At 48.3% G+C, this 19674-nt stretch overlaps 1 protein-coding gene across 3 annotated transcripts; it reads left to right on the top strand.

Annotated features, from left to right (window-relative positions):
* Nucleotides 1-587: 587 nt before the first annotated feature.
* On the top strand, nucleotides 588-19674 carry nisch (nischarin). Of its 3 annotated transcripts, none has more exons than XM_079748358.1 (28): nucleotides 588-961; nucleotides 1296-1379; nucleotides 1817-2002; nucleotides 2163-2211; nucleotides 2783-2940; nucleotides 3107-3202; nucleotides 3730-3825; nucleotides 4263-4424; nucleotides 5059-5127; nucleotides 5609-5794; nucleotides 6288-6416; nucleotides 8260-8379; nucleotides 8466-8571; nucleotides 11474-11550; nucleotides 11767-11858; nucleotides 11989-12264; nucleotides 12863-13185; nucleotides 13269-13468; nucleotides 13912-14306; nucleotides 14646-14809; nucleotides 15317-15347; nucleotides 15481-15616; nucleotides 15839-15989; nucleotides 16147-16266; nucleotides 16613-16774; nucleotides 17334-17485; nucleotides 17695-17870; nucleotides 18824-19674. In XM_079748358.1, exons 1-28 carry the CDS (start codon nucleotides 884-886, stop codon nucleotides 19158-19160), a joined length of 4311 nt encoding a protein of 1436 aa, XP_079604484.1. In that variant the 5' UTR covers nucleotides 588-883; the 3' UTR covers nucleotides 19161-19674. The 3 variants fall into 3 exon arrangements, with proteins under 3 accessions (XP_079604484.1, XP_079604483.1, XP_079604482.1); XM_079748357.1 differs by having other exon boundaries at nucleotides 11408-11550; nucleotides 11992-12264; XM_079748356.1 differs by having other exon boundaries at nucleotides 11408-11550.

The following is a 19674-nucleotide window of genomic DNA, read 5'->3' as shown; positions in this document are numbered from 1 at the left end:
AGTCATTTAAAATAAACTTATTTGTTTTGCTTCTCATCTTGGATGACGGGAGGAAACCATGGGAATGGATTAAACCATAGGTAAAGCGGATCACTTCTCGAAACTAAAGATGCGTTTCTTCCTCTCGCCTCAGGGTGGCGGTGTTGAGCCGTTGAGATGGTCGAGGAAGGTCCGTCCTTCCCTGATTAAACGTTAAAAATACAAATTTGATAAACCGCAATTACATTTTATTATATCCTGACAGAACAAAAGCATCGTATTATAAATAATGTATTGCTCGGCAAACTATAAACAGGATTATAATCCCCATTATTATAACGGAACGACGGATAACTGACCGAAACAATATATACACAATATTCTGGAGATTATGTCATTGTTGTTTCAGGAAACTATCAAATATTCATTTTAACGCATAAATTCATCCCACTTTGTCTTCAAAAAATCGGTTTATCTATCTGTTATAAATCGATTATAAAAATACTCCATTTAGTAGCGATGTCGTGTCTTGTCAATAAAGTTTGGAGACGTTTGAATAAGTCAGCGGCTGATCGCACCACAACAAAGATGGCTGCAGAGGAGCTGGAACCCACAACCTCCTAGAGCAGGAGCCCACCTCAAACTATTCCAACGTTTAACAACAACGAAACGAACCCTAGCGGGTATTGGAAGGGTGACTAGAGGAGCTAGCGGAGGAGATCGAGGAGGTGTTGGGAGGAGATCAAGAAGATCGAGGAGGAGCAGGGTGGACATCGGAGAGGTGTCGGGAGGAGAACGAGGAGGAGCAGGGAGGAAATCGAGGTCAAGGAGGTGTTGGGAGGAGATCGAGGAGGTGCTGGACAGCAGACCGAGGAGGTGCTACTGGGAGGAGACCGAGGAGCAGATGGAGGCAGCCGGAGCGTCCGAGGAGCGGAGGAGGAGCGTCTGTGTCCTGGGCTCGGAGCTGGTGGAGAACTACACTGTAATATACATCGCTATAACATCCATCGCTATAACATCCTTGCTATCACATGCATTCATATGACAGCAGCGCATGCGCAGAGGAGACGCGGACGGGCTGTCTCTGGTGTCTCTTTGCTTTCTCTTTACTTTAAATGTGCTTACTAAGCTGTTATCTACTCGCCCTTATAAGGACACGGTGTCCCAGACGACAACGAGACACGTATCCCTTTCTGCAACAGCAGCCCATAATCATAAATATGACACATTATTAATAATTTCTTTGAATATATTAAAATTATGTATATTATCTCTGAGGCTGAAGAGCAACCGGTGACCGTAGTGTGTATGTCCAGGTGTACGTCATCCAGGTGACCGATGGGGCGCACCGGTGGACCGTCAAACACCGCTACAGCGACTTCCACGAGCTGCACGAGAAGGTACATAAATATACACTATATCCGCTCTATAATAATATAGCTCCATCTGCTATGTTGTATGGTGGATGAATAACAAACTAAAGATCATATTTATAGACGTATATATTAGTGGAACCACTTCCACCTAAACTAAAGATCACGGTTCCAGTGCCCTCTAGCGGTGGTACGATGGTATTTCCAGTTAGCGGCAGTAGGTTTACATGCACGGGGAAAGCCGGGTTATAACCCGGTTACCATGATAACCACCAGGACTGTTAGCCGTGTTAACATGTCAGTTAGGTGACCCGGTTACCATGGTAGCCAGGTCACCTTATTGACATGTTAACACAGAGACTGATGGCGTAACCCCCGTCCCGCCCAGAGGCTAACCAATGACTGTTGGCTCCCCTTAGCTTGGCAGCAGTATTATTTATGCATATGGCGTCTCTGTGTTGCAGCTGAGTGCTGATTGGCAGGTGGACAAGCAGCTCCTCCCCCCTAAGAAGATGCTGGGGAAGAACTCCCCGGGCCTGGTGGAGAGGAGGAGAAGGGAGCTGGAGGTCTACCTGCAGACGCTCTTCCTGCGCCTCCTCAGCTCCTCCACGCCGCCCCCCCTCGCCTCCTTCCTGCACTTTGACCTCTATGTAAGACGTCTGTCTGTCTGTCTGTCTGTCTGTCTGTCTGTCTGTCTGTCTGTGTGTGATGAAGGACAGCTACATGTTATGGGTCACAGTTCACAACGTCTACCAGGTACTTACCTCCTGTCTGTTTGTCTACCCGTCTGTCTGTCTGTCTGTCTGTCAGGAGAGGAGTGGGGTCGCAGCGGCGTTGGCTGAGGCGCTGTTTCACAGAGGTAAGCTTCCTGTTGACCTTTAACCTCCCGTCATAGTCATAGTCTCTCTACTTGTCTGACTACCTGTCTGTCTCTCTACTTGTCTGTCTACATGTCTCTCTCTGCCTGTCCGTCACGCTATCTGTCTACACTTCTCTCTACCTGTGTGCTAACTGTCGGCCTCCCTACCTGTCTCTCTACCTGTCTCTGTGCTAACTGTAAACCTCTCTACCTGTCTGTGTGCTAACTGTAAGCCTCTTTACCTGTCCCTCTACCTGTCCCTCTACCTGTCTGTGTGCTAACTGTAAGCCTCTTTACCTGTCCCTCTGCCTGTCTCTCTACCTGTCTCTGTGCTAACTGTAAACCTCTCTACCTGTCTGTGTGCTAACTGTAAACCTCTCTACCTGTCTGTGTGCTAACTGTAAGCCTCTTTACCTGTCCCTCTACCTGTCTCTCTACCTGTCTCTCTGCTAACTGTAAACCTCTACCTGTCTGTGTGCTAACTGTAAGCCTCTTTACCTGTCCCTCTACATGTCTGTGTGCTAATAGTCTGTCTCTCCACCTGTCTCTCTCCACCTGTCTGTGTCTCCAGGTGAGGACCTGCTGGCGGGGGGTCAGGTGTACTGTCTGCGTCCGCTCCAGCTGCACTCGGTCTGGGAGCAGCTGCACCTGTCCACCCCCAGCGGACCGGAGCTCCACACACACCTGGCCCACATCCTGGACTTCACCTGCAGACTGCGCTACCTCAAGGTACACACCTGGATCTACATCTATATAAAGATATATATCTGTGTCTGTCTATAGATTTATATACCTGCACATCTAAAACTAAATCTTACCTACAGCATCTTTAAATTTGTAGAAATAATAATATCAAGCTGATTTTTTTAATTTTGGTGTGGTGTGATTGGTCCAGATCCAGGGAACGCAGGGACCAATAGGAACCAGCAACATCCAGGAGAGCAGCCTGATCTTTGACCTGTCCATCTTCAAATCACTGCTGCATGCAGAGGTTAGTTTGACCTCTGGCCTGCTTACTCTATGACGAGTGATGTGTGATTGACGTGGTTCATTTGTTATTGACAGGGGATGTGTGATTGACAGTATTAACATGATTAACAGGTGATGTGTGATTGACAGTATAAACCTGACTGACAGGTGATGTGTGATTGACGATACTTACGTGACTGACAGATGATGTGCGATTGAGTTTTAGCGTGACTGACAGGTGATGTGTGATTGACAGTATTAACGTGACTTTCAGGTGATGTGTGATTGACAGTATTAACGTGACTGTCAGGTGATGTGTGATTGACAGGTGATGTGTGATTCACGATATAAGCGTGATTGACAGGTGATGCGTGATTGACGTGTGATGTATGATTGACATGTGTTGTGGGATTGACAGTATAAACATGATTGCCAGGTGATGTGTGTTGACAGCATCAGCGTGTGATTGAAAGGTGATTAGTGATTGACAGTACTACCGTGTGATTGACAGGTGATGTGTGATTGACAGTGTAACCGTGTGATTGACAGGTGAGTGAGTGCTCCTCCCAGCAGATCCAGGGTCTCCCCAGCCTCCGAAGGACCCTGGTCACCTGCAGCGTCCACCACACCACCCCCTCCATGATGGTACGGCCCGGGCGGGCTCACAGCGGGACGATGATGATGATGAGGATGATGATGTCATAGTTATGTCCTGTAACCTAGGGCTGGGCGATTAATCAAATTTTGACCGCGATTTCGATTTTAGCGTCCAACAATCACAAAACTAATATAATCGAGTTTTCGATTTTTATTTTTATTTATTTATTTTTTCATTAAATGTTTTATAGAAAGTGCAGAACAGCTGGATAAATATCGGTACGTTATTTTAGATTTGAATATTTTCTATTTTTTTCTACCATTTTATCTACTAGACATGTTGAATAAATGCATCGTGTTTTCAACCTCAAAAATAACCGTTTTAAATAATCGTGATTTAAATATTGACCAAAATAATCGTGATCATGATTTCCATAATCGAGCAGCCCTACTGTAACCAGATGATGTCACATGATGTGTCGTAGGCCATCCTGGCTCCGGAGGCCAGTGAGTTTCCCCAGTGGGAGGCGGAGTCAGCAGAAGGGGCGGGGCCTGGGTCGCACGTGACGGCCGTCATTCCCCTGTGGAGAAAACTGACCACCCTGGACCTGAGCCACAACACCATCACAGAGATAGACGCCTCCGTGGTGAGTACCTAACTACCACCCTACTAACTAACTAACACAACACCATCACAGAGAGAGACGCCTCCGTGGTGAGTACCTAACTACCACCCTACTAACTAACTAACACAACGCCATCACAGAGAGAGACGCCTCCGTGGTGAGTACCTAACTACCACCCTACTAACTAACTAACACAACACCATCACAGAGATAGACGCCTCCGTGGTGAGTACCTAACTACCACTAACTACCACCCTACTAGCTAACTAACTAACTAACACAACACCATCACAGAGATAGACGCCTCCGTGGTGAGTACCTAACTACCACTAATTACCACCCTACTAACTAACACAACCCCATCACAGAGATAGACGCCTCCGTGGTGAGTACCTAACTACCACTAACTACCACCCTACTAACTAACACAACACCATCACAGAGATAGAAGCCTATGTGGTCAGTACCTACCATAACTACAACTAACTACACTACCACCATACTAGCTACCATAACTACAACTAACTAAACCATTACCAGCCTAGTAACTACCATAACTATAACTAACTATACCACACTACGACACTGTGTATAACACTGTACACAACCCTGACTAGTTGAGCAGCCTTGGTGGTTCTGTTCCTGTGCTCTACAGAAACTGGTTCCAGAAGTGGAGTTCCTGGACTTGAGTCACAACCAGCTGCAGTCCGTAGACCACCTCCAGGTACCCGCTACTAAACCAGTTAATATAGCAGTGAAATCAGGTCAGTTATCAGATTTAACCAGTTAACATAGCAGTGAAATCAGGTCATTTACCAGATAAACCAGTTCATAGAGCAGTGAAATCAGGTCAGTTATCAGATTTAACCAGTTGACATAGCAGTGAAATCAGGTCATTTACCAGATAAATCAGTTAATATAGCAGATAAATCCGGTCATTTACCAGATAAACCAGTTAATATAGCAGATAAATCCGGTCATTTACCAGATAAACCAGTTAATATAGCAGATAAATCAGGTCATTTACCAGATAAACCAGTTAATATAGCAGATAAATCAGGTCATTTACCAGATAAACCAGTTAATATAGCAGATAAATCAGGTCATTTACCAGATAAATCAGTGAATATTAGTGAAATCAAGTCATTTACCAGATAAACCAGTGACTACACCAGTAACGGGTTGGTTTGTGTGTTTGTTTCCAGCACCTGTACAACCTGATCCACCTGGACCTGTCCTACAACGCCCTGGAGGTCCTCCAGTCGGCCCACACCCGTCTGGGGAACATCCAGACCCTCAACCTGGCCGGCAACCGCCTGGAGACGCTTTCTGGCCTCAACAAGCTGTACTCCCTGGTCAACCTGGACCTCAGCCACAACCTGATAGCACAGGTTAGCATGCTAACACTGCTAAAGCTACTCCCTGGTCAACCTGGACCTCAGTCACAACCTGATAGCACAGGTTAGCATGCTAACGCTAGCCCCTGGTCTACCTGGACCTCAGCCACAACCTGATAGCACAGGTTAGCATGCTAACACTGCTAAAGCTACTCCCTGGTCAACCTGGACCTCAGCCACAACCTGACAGCACAGGTTAGCATCCTAACGCTACCCCCTGGTCAACCTGGACCTCAGCCACAACCTGATAGCACAGGTTAGCATGCTAAAGCTACTACCTGGACAACCACATGCATGGCTTCAACAGGCTAGCACAGGGTACGGAACGCCAAGATATTAATACCGAAAGTGGAATAAGCAACAGGCGCTGCTGTGCAGTCGTCATTAAGGAATCACCCATTGTGCAAAACTGTATTTTTAAGAGTGTGTGTGTGTGTGTGTGTGTGTGTGTGTGTGTGTGTGTGTGTGTGTGTGTGTGTGTGTGTAGCTGCAGGAGGTGCGCAGCGTAGCGGGCCTGCCGTGTCTGGAGAGGCTGTCGCTGACCCACAACCCCCTCTGCTGCTCCCCGGACTACCGCACCCGGACCCTCGCTCTGTTCTGGGACCGCGCCGCAGAGGTACAGCCCTCCCTCCTCACTCCCTACCTCCTCACCCCCTCCCTCCTCACCCCCTACACCCTCACTCTCTACCTCCTCACTCCCTCCCTCCTCACTCCTACCTCCTCACTCCTACCTCCTCACCCTCTACCTCCTTACTCCCTACCTCCTCACTCCCTACCTCCTCACTCCCTACCTCCTCACCCCCTACCTCCTCACTCCCTACCTCCTCACCCCCTACCTCCTCACCCCCTACCTCCTCACTCCCTACCTCCTCACTCCCTACCTCCTCACTCCCTACATCCTCACACCCTACCTCCTCACTCCTACCTCCTCACCCTCTACCTCCTCACTCCCTACCTCCTCACTCCCTACCTCCTCACTCCCTACCTCCTCACTCCCTACCTCCTCACCCCCTACCTCCTCACTCCCTACCTCCTCACCCCCTACCTCCTCACCCCCTACCTCCTCACTCCCTACCTCCTCACTCCCTACCTCCTCACCCCCTACCTCCTCACTCCCTACCTCCTCACCCCCTACCTCCTCACCCCCTACCTCCTCACTCCCTACCTCCTCACTCCCTACCTCCTCACTCCCTACATCCTCACACCCTACCTCCTCACTCCTACCTCCTCACCCTCTACCTCCTCACTCCCTACCTCCTCACTCCCTACCTCCTCACTCCCTACCTCCTCACTCCCTACCTCCTCACCCCCTACCTCCTCACTCCCTACCTCCTCACCCCCTACCTCCTCACCCCCTACCTCCTCACCCCCTACCTCCTCACTCCCTACCTCCTCACTCCCTACATCCTCACACCCTACCTCCTCACACCCTACATCCTCACTCCCTACCTCCTCACTCCCTACCTCCTCACTCCCTACATCCTCACTCCTTACCTCCTCACCCCCTACCTCCTCACTCCTACCTCCTCATCCCCTACCTCCTCACTCCCTACATCCTCACTCCCTACCTCCTCACCCCCTACCTCCTCACTCCCTACATCCTCACTCCCTACATCCTCACTCCATACCTACTCATACACTACCTCCTCACTCCCTACCTCCTCACTCCCTACCTCCTCATTCCCTACCTCCTTACACTGTTTACCCTACCTCCTTACTCCCTACCTCCTTACTCCCTACCTCCTCACTCCCTACATCCTCACACTCTACCTCCTCATTCCCTACCTCCTTACACTCTATACCCTACCTCCTCACGCCCTACCTCCTCACGCCCTACCTCCTCACGCCCTACTTCCTCACTCCTTACCTCCTCACTCCCTACCTCCTCACTCCTTACCTCCTTACACTGTATTCCCTACCTCCTCACTCCCTAACTCCTCACTCTCTACCCCCTCACTCACTACCTCCTCACTCCCTACCTCCTCACTCCCTACCTCCTAATACATTACCTCCTCATACCCTACCTCCTCACACCCTACCTTCTTAATCCCTACCTCCTCACCCCCGACCTCCTCACTCCCTACTTCCTTCCTCCTCACACCCTGCCTCCTTCCTCCTTACACTCTACCTCCTCACTCCCTACCTCCTCATATTCTACCTCCTACCCCCTCACACCCTACCTCCTTCCTCCTCACACCCTACCTCCACACACCCTACCTTCTTAATCCCTACCTCCTCACCCCCTGCCTCCTTCCTCCTTACACTCTACCTCCTCACTCCCTACCTCCTCATATTCTACCTCCCACCCTATAACCTACCCCCTCACACCCTACCTCCTTCCTCCTCACACCCCACCTCCTTCCTCCTCACACCCCACCTCCTTCCTCCTCACACCTCCTCTACCCTCTTTCTCCCTTCCCTCCTTCCCTGTTGTTAAGTTGCTCCCCACCTGTGTTCAGGTGTGTCTGGACGGCGCGGCCCCCTCGCAGCAGGAGGTGGACACGGTGGAGGTGCTGAAGGCCATCCAGAAGGCCAAGGAAACCAAAGACAAACTAAAGACAAGCGGCGGAGACAAGAGGGTAGGTCGCCCTCAGGCGCCGCCTCCTCCTCCTCCTCCTGCTGCTGCGCCTACCCCTCTCTCACCTCTGCTCCTCCTCCTCCTCAGGTGGCGGAGGAGCCCAGCCTGTCTCCTTTATCTGCTGCTCCTCCAGCCGTCTCCTCCTCCCCCTCTTCTCCTCCCTCTCTCCAGAAGGCCTACTGCTCTAGCCAAGGTAACGATGTATGTACCTCTTCCTACGGCTCACAGTACTCTTCATATGGCTCACAGTACTCTTCTTAAGGCTAACAGTACCCTTCTTAAGGCTTACAGTACTCTTCTTAAGGCTAACAGTACTCTTCTTATTATGGCTAACAGTACTCTTCTTATGGCTAACCGTACTCTTCTTAAGGCTTACAGTACCCTTCTTAAGGCTTACAGTACTCTTCTTAAGGCTAACAGTACTCTTCTTATGGCTAACAGTACTCTTCTTATTATGGCTAACAGTACTCTTCTTATGGCTAACCGTACTCTTCTTAAGGCTTACAGTACCCTTCTTAAGTCTTACAGTACTCTTCTTAAGGCTTACAGTACTCTTCTTATTGCTAACAGTACTCTTCCTACCACACTGTTCCTACGGCTAACAGTACTCTTCTTATGGCTAACCGAACTCTTCTTAAGGCTTACAGTACCCTTCTTAAGGCTTACAGTACTCTTCTTAAGGCTAACAGTACTCTTCTTATTATGGCTAACAGTACTCTTCTTATGGCTAACCGTACTCTTCTTAAGGCTTACAGTACCCTTCTTAAGGCTTACAGTACTCTTCTTAAGGCTAACAGTACTCTTCTTATGGCTAACAGTACTCTTCTTATTATGGCTAACAGTACTCTTCTTATGGCTAACCGTACTCTTCTTAAGGCTTACAGTACCCTTCTTAAGTCTTACAGTACTCTTCTTAAGGCTAACAGTACTCTTCTTATTGCTAACAGTACTCTTCCTACCACACTGTTCCTACGGCTAACAGTACTCTTCTTATGGCTAACCGAACTCTTCTTAAGGCTTACAGTACCCTTCTTAAGGCTTACAGTACTCTTCTTAAGGCTAACAGTACTCTTCTTATTATGGCTAACAGTACTCTTCTTATGGCTAACCGTACTCTTCTTAAGGCTTACAGTACCCTTCTTAAGGCTTACAGTACTCTTCTTAAGGCTAACAGTACTCTTCTTATTATGGCTAACAGTACTCTTCTTATGGCTAACCGTACTCTTCTTAAGGCTTACAGTACCCTTCTTAAGGCTTACAGTACTCTTCTTAAGGCTAACAGTACTCTTCTTATTGCTAACAGTACTCTTCCTACCACACTGTTCCTACGGCTAACAGTACTCTTCTTATGGCTAACAGTACTCTTCTTATGGCTAACCGAACTCTTCTTAAGGCTTACAGTACCCTTCTTAAGGCTTACAGTACTCTTCTTAAGGCTAACAGTACTCTTCTTATTATGGCTAACAGTACTCTTCTTATGGCTAACCGTACTCTTCTTAAGGCTTACAGTACCCTTCTTAAGGCTTACAGTACTCTTCTTAAGGCTAACAGTACTCTTCTTATTATGGCTAACAGTACTCTTCTTATGGCTAACCGTACTCTTCTTAAGGCTTACAGTACCCTTCTTAAGGCTTACAGTACTCTTCTTAAGGCTAACAGTACTCTTCTTATTGCTAACAGTACTCTTCCTACCACACTGTTCCTACGGCTAACAGTACTCTTCTTATGGCTAACAGTACTCTTCTTATGGCTAACCGAACTCTTCTTAAGGCTTACAGTACCCTTCTTAAGGCTTACAGTACTCTTCTTAAGGCTAACAGTACTCTTCTTAAGTCTAAAAGTACCCTTCTTAAGGCTAACAGTACTCTTCTTATGGCTAACAGTACTCTTCTTATTATGGCTAACAGTACCCTTCTTATGGCTAACAGTACTCTTCTTATTATGGCTAACAGTACCCTTCTTATGGCTAACAGTACTCTTCTTAAGGCTTACAGTACTCTTCTTAAGTCTAAAAGTACCCTTCTTAAGGCTAACAGTACTCTTCTTATGGCTAACAGTACTCTTCTTAAGGCTTACAGTACTCTTCTTATGGCTAACAGTACTCTTCTTATTATGGCTAACAGTACTCTTCTTATGGCTAACCGAACTCTTCTTAAGGCTTACAGTACTCTTCTTATTATGGCTAACAGTACTCTTCTTATTATGGCTAACAGTACTCTTCTTAAGGCTTACAGTACCCTTCTTAAGGCTTACAGTACTCTTCTTAAGGCTAACAGTACTCTTCTTATGGCTAACAGTACTCTTCTTATGGCTAACAGTACTCTTCCTACCACACTGTTCCTACGGCTAACAGTACTCTTCTTAAGGCTTACAGTACTCTTCTTAAGTCTAAAAGTACCCTTCTTAAGGCTAACAGTACTCTTCTTATGGCTAACAGTACTCTTCTTAAGGCTTACAGTTCTCTTCTTAAGTCTAAAAGTACCCTTCTTAAGGCTAACAGTACTCTTGTTAAGGCTAACAGTACTCTTGTTAAGGCTAACAGTACTCTTCGTATGGCTAACAGTACTCTTGTTAAGGCTAACAGTACTCTTCATATGGCTAACAGTACTCTTCTTATTATGGCTAACAGTACTCTTCGTATGGCTAACAGTACTCTTGTTAAGGCTAACAGTACTCTTCATATGGCTAACAGTACTCTTCTTATTATGGCTAACAGTACTCTTCTTAAGGCTTACAGTACACTTCTTAAGGCTAACAGTACTCTTCTTAAGGCTAACAGTACCCTTCTTATGGCTAACAGTACTCTTCTTAAGGCTAACAGTACTCTTCTTAAGGCTAACAGTACTCTTCTTAAGGCTAACAGTACACTTCTTAAGGCTAACAGTACTCTTCTTAAGGCTTACAGTACTCTTCTTAGCACACTGTTCTTGTGACTGAGTAAGCTTCAGCTTTGTGTGTCGATGAGCTGATGATGATGAAATGTATTGCTGCATCACACTACATGACATGGCTGTCGAATCATTTGGCAGTTCTGCGTGATGAAAGAACCACAGCCAGTGCCGCAAAGACACAGTTGCTTCATGTTTCCTGTTTAGAAGTGAGGAGCAGAGAAGAAGAGGTGGTTTGCCCGCGCCTCGTCTGCCCCGATGCCTCCTCCCTCCTCCCCTCACAGGTGGGTGACGCAAGCTGTTAGATGTTAGCGGTTAGCGGTTAATGGTTAGCATGGCTTTCATACCTTGGGGTTCTGATGTGGTTCATGCGTACATGGCTGGCACACCGTGCCCACTAACAGTCCGTAGACTTCGCTTGTTATAGTCCAGCCGTACATTTCCTCAGCCTTTTAATTCAATCCATCAATCTCATGCTGGTTGGCTCTCCTTCCACCCAGACCCCGCCCTCTGCTGTCTGTCCGTCTCCCCTCGCGTCCAATCCCACGGCTCCGTACTGCAGTCCTGGAGGCGGAGCTACAGATGCAGCCAGGTGGGGGACGTTGATAGTACACCTGTCGTGTGTGTGTGTGTGTGTGTGTGTGTGTGTGTGTGTGTGTGTGTGTGTAATAATAATAATAATAATAATAATAATGGTGTTTACTGTTCCTCCTCTCTGACAGAAGTCCTCAACCCGAAGACCCCTCCAGTAGCTCCTCCCTCTCCCCCCTCCTCTTCTCCCTCCCCTCCCCTCTCCTCTGCGTCTCCTCCCCCCTCCTCTCCCTCTCCTCCAACAAAGACTTTATTACCCAGCTGTCCCTCTGCCTGGCCTTGCCCTTGGGCCGGCAGGAGGAGGTGCAGCAGGAGGAGGTGCAGGAGGAGGAGGTGCAGGAGGAGGTGCAGGGGGAGCTGACATCTGAGCACAGAGATGTTGTGTTGCCTCCTGCTGGGTGCCCCAGGTAACCAATCAGAAACAGTCTTACTAGAGTGGACTAGTTAACGAGTGAAGTCTTGCCAGACTTCACTCGTTAACTAGTCGGGTGAAGTTTAATAGTCGTGTGTGGTTAGCTTGACGTAACGAGCTCCCTAGACTGGTTAGGTCTACTAACGTAGTTAAGTAAGTTAAACTAGTTAACTGCATGTCACTCACAGTCCACTGAAGTTTAATATAAGGTAAGTTAGTTTGGGACCAGGTCTAGTTAAACCAATTCTAGTCAGACCAGGTCTAGTTAAACCAGGTCTAGTTAGACTAGCTCTGGTTGGACCAGGTTAGTAGCGGGAACTCCTGCCTGAGGAACCCTCCTGATTGGATGAGGTGTTCTCCTCCTTGAGGAAGGCTCCTGATTGGATGAGGTGTTCTCCTGCCTGAGGAACCCTCCTGATTGGATGAGGTGTTCTCCTCCTTGAGGAAGGCTCCTGATGGAAGAGGTCTTCTCCTCCTTGAGGAAGGCTCCTGATTGGAAGAGGTCTTCTCCTCCTTGAGGAAGGCCCCTGATTGGATGAGGTGTTCTCCTCCTCGAGGAAGGCTCCTGATTGGATGAGCTGTTCTCCTCCCAGGTCCAGCCCCTGCTCCAGGGACGGGTACTTTGAGATGGGTCTGGGGGAGTCCTGCTCCCCCCTGAGCCCCGTGGAGCTGCAGCCCAGAGCCAGGGACGTGAGGTGGTGCTTCTGGGTGGAGGTGGAGGAGGAGGAGAAGGAGGAGAAGGGGAAGAAGAAGGAGGAGGAGGAGAAGGAGATGAACGAGGAGAAGGAAGAGGAGGTGAAGGAGGAGGAGGAGCGGAAGGAGCTGCAGCAGAAGGTGGGGTGCCTGGTGTTCACTGACCAGCACCTGGGTCTCTTCTCCTTGTCAGCTGACAGCCCCTGGACCAATCACAACGCAGGTACAAACACGGTCCAACGTGGCCGGGCACGTCACCATGGAAACCCAGCAGGAAGTCACCGCGTCTCTCTCTCCTCGTTCCAGACCAGGAGGTGCATCCCGGCGTGGAGGAGTTGGTGTCCGGTCTGCAGAAGGAGTTCCTGCTGCCCTACGAGGAGGTGGTGTTCTCCTCCCTGCTCCCGGAGCCCTGGGTCTCCCTGGGGGTCCGCTCCAGACCGACCCAGCTCTGGTTCATCTGCCCCGCCCCCCAGGACACGCCCCTCTCAGCCCTGATCCAGGCCAAGGTAGACCCAGACCCAACCCAGCCGTAAACCTGGTCCTCCTATAGCCCTAAAGGAGCTGTGTGTGTGTGTGTGTGTGTGTGTGTGTGTGTGTGTGTGTGTGTGTGTGTGTGTGTGTGTGTGTGAGAGATCAAGTGCATGGATTGCAGGGTGTGTTTATTCATATGAATGTGTGTGCGTGTGTTTTTGGGTCGTTTGGTGTGTGTTTTCCTTTTAGTGTGTGTGACATTTTTGTGTTTGACCGGGGTTTGTGTTCATATTTGTGTGTGTGGGGGGTTGGTGTGTGTGTGTGTGTGTGTGTGTGTGTGTGTGTGTGTGTGTGTGTGTGTGTGTGTGTTTGTGTGTGTTTATTAGGGATGTGCATTTCTGGCACATACTTCTCAGCGATCGTTGCCCATCCCTAGTGCTTATGGTTTGGATTCTAAAGTGATCTCTGTGCCCTACAGCTTCCTGTCAGCCCTGAGGTGCCGCCACACACTACCCAGAATCCTCAGCTGCTGTGGTCGCTCCTCAGCCCCTGGGAGCAGCAGGAGGTGCGCGGAGGAGGATACCTCGCCCACCTGCTCCTCCCTGCCTCTGGCTCCTCCCCCTGCCCCGCCCCCCTCCTGACAGACATCCTGAACCAGGAAGAGGCTTCATCCAGGACCCCCGCCCTCCTCTTCCTCACCCCCCGACACCTGTGTGTGGTGAAGGTGAACTTCAGCGCTCTGGCTGCCCAGACGAGGAGCAGCACCTCCTCCTCCTCCTCCTCCTCCTCCTGGAGCAGGGTGACCCGGGTGCCTCTGGGCGCCGTGGTCCTCCTGCCTCGACACCGCCCGGACGGACCCCGACACAAACACAGGTCCCTCCAGAGGATGACTGGTGCACGGCTGGTGGGCGGGGCCGCGGGCCCGTCGGCTGGGTAGTGACTGGTTGGTTGGTTGACTGGTTGATTGGTTGAGTGGTTGACTGGTTGGTCGACTGTTGAGAGGTTGACTGGTTGGTTGATTGGGTGGTTCGTTAAGTGGTTTGACTGGTTGGTTGACTGTGGACTTGTTGGTCAACTGGTTGAGTAGTGGACTGGTTGGTTGAGTGGTTGACTGGTTTGTTGACAGGTGACTGAGTGGTGGCTGGTGGGTTGACTTGGTTGACTGGCTGGTTATTGTTAAGCTGTAACCAGTGTACCCACTGTGTGCTTCAGGGCTGGCCATGTGGTGGAGGTGGTGCTGGGCGGCTGGAGGCTGGGCATGGTGTTCCCTCTAGCCCAAGACAGGCTCTCCTTCCTTGGGGAGCTGGGAGCCAGGACAGCCTCTCTGGAGGGTCTGAGGACCCTGGCTCTGGTCAGACCCACCGCACCGCAGCCAGGTACCAGTAATACACAATACTACACTACACTACACAATACTACACTGCACGACACTACACAATACTACACTATACTACAGAATGCTACACTATACTATGCTAGACAATAATACACTATATTATACTAAAAAATAATACACTTTACTATACTAGACAATACTACACTATACTACAGAATGCGACACTATACTACACAATGTTACACTATACTATACTACATAATGCTACACTATACTTTACTACAGAAAACTATACTATACTATGCTACAACTACATTATACTAAAGAATGCTACACTGTACTATGCTACAACTACATTATACTAAAGAATACTACACTGTGCTATGCTACAACTACACTACTAAAGAATACTACACTATACTATGCTGCAACTACACTAAAGAATACTATACTATGCTACCACTACACTATACTAAAGAATACTACACTATACTATGCTGCACCTAAACTATACTACAGAAAACTTAACTCCTGGTTCTCTGTCCAGACGCTGCCCAGACCGCTGAGGACCGTCACAGGTGAGCCCCCCCACCCCCCAGACTGGGCCCGTATGGAGATGTACCGAATAGATCTGGGTGATGACTTATCGCATCCTCTCTTGAAAACAAGCCGCCATCTTACATAACTGAGCCCCTCCCCCCCCCCGGCCAGCTCTGAGCTCCAGAGGCTGACGGAGGAGAACCAGCCCCCAGCCCACCTGCTCGCCAGTCTCTCCCCAGGACAGGCGCTCCTGGCTGGGCTTCCTGGCGCGGCGCTGCAGGCGCTCTTCAAGAGCTCCATAGCTCAGGTGGGTTTCCATAGCAACACCTCGGATCGTTTGATCAAATCTGCTGTACATTAATATAGATGTAGAAATCGATATGTATATAGATATTTATATATAGATGCATAGATATATATGTATATGTAGATATTGATATTTATGGATGTATATAGATCGCCAAGCTCTATTCCAGGATATTGAATGTATATCCCAGCCAATACATTATTTGTTTGTGTGTATTTACAGTGGGAAGGTGAGGAGGTGAGACAGGTTTTATGGCTGTCTGTTATCTTCTACATATCTCCGGAGACTGAGGTCACTTCCTGTCTGCTGCTGTCCAACAAAGCCATCTACTTCCTTTTGGAAGACTCCGCCTCCTCGCTTAGCCTTTCGTCTGGTGAGATGCAGCTCTCCTATTGGTCTAAACCACACATGTTTGATCACATGATCACAGGTGTATTCTTAAAAGTTCGGGAATAAAATGTCGGCCTCTCTGTCTCCTCTCTACGTGTCTGTCTCTCTCTCTCTGCCTGCCCGTCTCTCTCTCTCTTTAGAATGGGAAATAGTGGACCAGAGAGACCAGGAGCTGTGTCTGTGTGTCTGTCTGTCCATCAGCCTGTCTGACCTGCTTTCCGTCAACGTGGGACTGTTCGACCAGTACTTCCGCCTCATAGGTCAGCATGTTCAGAAAAATCCATGCACAAGTTTCATTCAAACGCTTGTTTGAATGCACCGATCAACAAAAACACAACTCTGCCAAAATGGCCGCAGTGATGCAACTAGAAGGCCTTAGATATAATTAGACAGATTCAAGTGTGTCCAAAGTGTGTGTGTGTGTGTGTGTGTGTGTGTGTGTGTGTGTGTCGTGCGACAATATCACTGCATCATCATTTGTATCACAATCTGACTCATATCCCTAACCCTAACTACCTGTGTGTGTGTGTGTGTGTTTTTTGTGTTTGTGTGTGTGTATGTATCTCTGATGTGTTTGTGTGTGTGTGTGTGTGTGTGTGTGTGTAGGAGGCAGTGCGGGCCAGGTGGTGTGTTGTGTGAGCAGGGACAGCTACGGGACGTCCTGCTTCCTGAAGGAGCTGATGTCAGCCCTCAGCCTGGACCAGACCCGGCCGGACCCGGAGCCAGCGGAGCAGGACTTCTACACCCAGTTCACCAGCACCACCTCAGGTACACCACCCAGTTCACCAGCACCACCTCAGGTACACCACCCAGTTCACCAGCACCACCTCAGGTACACCACCCAGTTCACCAGCACCACCTCAGGTACACCATCCAGTTCACCAGCACCACCCAGTTCACCAGCACCACCTCAGGTACACCACCCAGTTCACCAGCACCACCTCAGGTACACCACCCAGTTCACCAGCACCACCTCAGGTACACCACCCAGTTCACCAGCACCACCTCAGGTACACCACCCAGTTCACCATCACCACTTAGTTCACCAGCACCACCCAGTCCACCAGCACCACCTCAGGTACACCACCCAGTTCACCAGCACCACCCAGTTCACCAGCCCCGTTCTGGATCCGGATGAGCAGGGTTAGTTTTCCTGGTTAGTTTCCTGGCGATCCGGACCGTAGTTGGTAGCAGCAGTAGCTTGGACGACGGACCAAGACACACACCGGGACCCTGGTGGAGACGATCCGTGGTTCCTTCAAAACAGACATATGTTTGTTGCCTGAAAGCCCCCTCAGACCAGACTGGACTGTGTCTCCCCCTGCAGGTAAAATGCAGAACTACGAGCTGGTCCACAGTAGCAGGGTGAGGTTCATTTACCCCAACGAGGACGAGATGGGAGACCTGACCTTCATAGTAGCCGACCGCAAGAGCCCCGCCTCCTCCTTCAACATCCTGCTCTACCTGCTGGTGTTCCAGGTCCGGCTTCCAGCTAACTCTGACAAACTTCCTGTTAACTCTCAAACACTTCCTGTTACCTCTGAAACACTTCCTGTTACCGCTGATACACTTCCTGTTAACTCTCACACACTTCCTGCTAACTCTGATACACTTCCTGTAAACTGACACACTTGCTGTTTACTCTGACATACTTCCTGTTTACTTGGATCATTTTTTCTTCTGTACAGGTCCAGGTTTCAGATCTTCCAGAAAGATCAGGCCACGCCTATCAAGACCATGGCTCCACCCCCGCGCCGTGGCTCCACCCCCGGACTCTGGTTCTGACCGCCTCCCACATCTTCCTATTGGACGAGGACTATGTCAGTTATCCCCTGCCTGACTTCGCCAAGGAACCGCCCTGCAGGTCAGACCATGACTGGCTCTCTAACGCCAGCAACCAATCACATAAAAGATTAGAAAACAACAACAATATTTATAATATATTTATACTTGGTAAACCTTTATTTTACAAGGCAAGTAATATATAAATAATATAATAATATTGTCCATCCCAGAGCACTAAAGTATTTGGTAATATTTATTATAATATTTCTAATATAGAATATAGTAATATATTTCTAATGTTGAATAATGATAATATTATATATTACTGTCCACCAGGGAGCGCTACCAGGTGTTATATAAGATGAATATTTAATATAATAATAATAATGTTTAATATAATGATGTTTAATATATATTACTGTCCACCAGGGAGCGCTACCAGGTGTTATATAATATGAATATTTAACATAATAATAATAATAATAATAATAATGTTTAATATAATATTTAATATATATTACCGTCCACCAGGGAGCGCTACCAGGTGTTATATAATATGAATATTTAACATAATAATAATAATAATGTTTAATATAATATTTAATATATATTACTGTCCACCAGGGAGCCCTACCAGGTGTTATATAATATGAATATTTAATATAATAATAATAATAATAATAATAATGTTTAATATAATATTTAATATATATTACCGTCCACCAGGGAGCGCTACCAGGTGTTATATAAGATGAATATTTAATATAATAATAATAATAATAATAATAATAATAATAATAATAATAATGTTTAATATAATATTTAATATATATTACCGTCCACCAGGGAGCGCTACCAGGTGTTATATAAGATGAATATTTAATATAATAATAATAATAATGTTTAATATAATATTTAATATATATTACCGTCCACCAGGGAGCGCTACCAGGTGTTATATAAGATGAATATTTAATATAATAATAATAATAATGTTTAATATAATATTTAATATATATTACCGTCCACCAGGGAGCGCTACCAGGTGCGCGAGGCCCGCAGGATCCGGGACGTGGAGCGGGTGTTGCTGGGGTACCAGACGTACCCCCAGGCCCTGACCCTGGTCCTGGACGAGCTGCCGGGCCCCGACCTGCTGCCCCCCCTCCACGTGGACCACTTCAGCCGGGGGGAGGGGCCTAGCCCCGGGGGCGGGGCCGGGGGCGGGGCCGGGGGCGGGGCCGGGGCCCAGGAGGTCACATGGTGTATCTTCGTGCCGGCGGCCGACAGCCGGGAGCGACTGGTGGCGCTGCTGGCCCGTCAGTGGGAGGCGCTGTGCAGCCGCGAGCTGCCGCTGGAGCTCACCGGCTGATTGGCTCCCCAGGATTTTACTGGCTGATGATTGGCTCACAGGATTTTACTGGCTGCTCATTGGTTCACCAGGATTCTACTGACTGCGCATTGGTTCACCAGGATTCTACCGGCTGTTCATTGGTTCACCAGGATTCTACTGGCTGTTCATTGGTTCACCAGGATTCTACTGGCTGCCCATTGGTTCACCAGGATTTTACTGGCTGCTAACTGGCTGTGAGGCTGTGTCTCAACCTCGATTGGCTGTGTCGAGCTGTGGCGGTGACCTTAAACAATGGATCGACGATGAAGACGGACCTGATTGACAGCTGCACGAGCCAACAGAATCTGCAGAAGACAGATAGACGGACTGTGGTTTTAACTTGGACTTATTCTGAAATTTAACCAGTGTGTGTTAAATTTCGTGTGTGTGTGTGCAACTTTCATAAAATAATGGTATTTAGGGATGTTCCTGTGGATACAAAATAATTTGTTATAATTAATATTATTGTTTGCAATGTGGATCTCCAGCCCAA

This window comes from Pollachius pollachius, assembly GCF_949987615.1.
Source record: "Pollachius pollachius genome assembly, chromosome: 12".
Classification (NCBI taxonomy): domain Eukaryota; kingdom Metazoa; phylum Chordata; class Actinopteri; order Gadiformes; family Gadidae; genus Pollachius; species Pollachius pollachius.
Note: the sequence above shows the minus strand (reverse complement) of the source record. Positions and strands in the feature narration are given on the sequence as shown.

Coding starts and splice junctions, on each gene's coding strand:
- nisch (XM_079748356.1), top strand. CDS start 884: ATGGAGGCAGCCGGAGCGTCCGAGGAGCGGAGGAGGAGCGTCTGTGTC. Junction 16,775..17,333: donor GTTCACCAGCACCACCTCAG/GTACACCACCCA, acceptor CTCCCCCTGCAG/GTAAAATGCAGAACTACGAG. Junction 17,486..17,694: donor TCTACCTGCTGGTGTTCCAG/GTCCGGCTTCCA, acceptor TCTTCTGTACAG/GTCCAGGTTTCAGATCTTCC.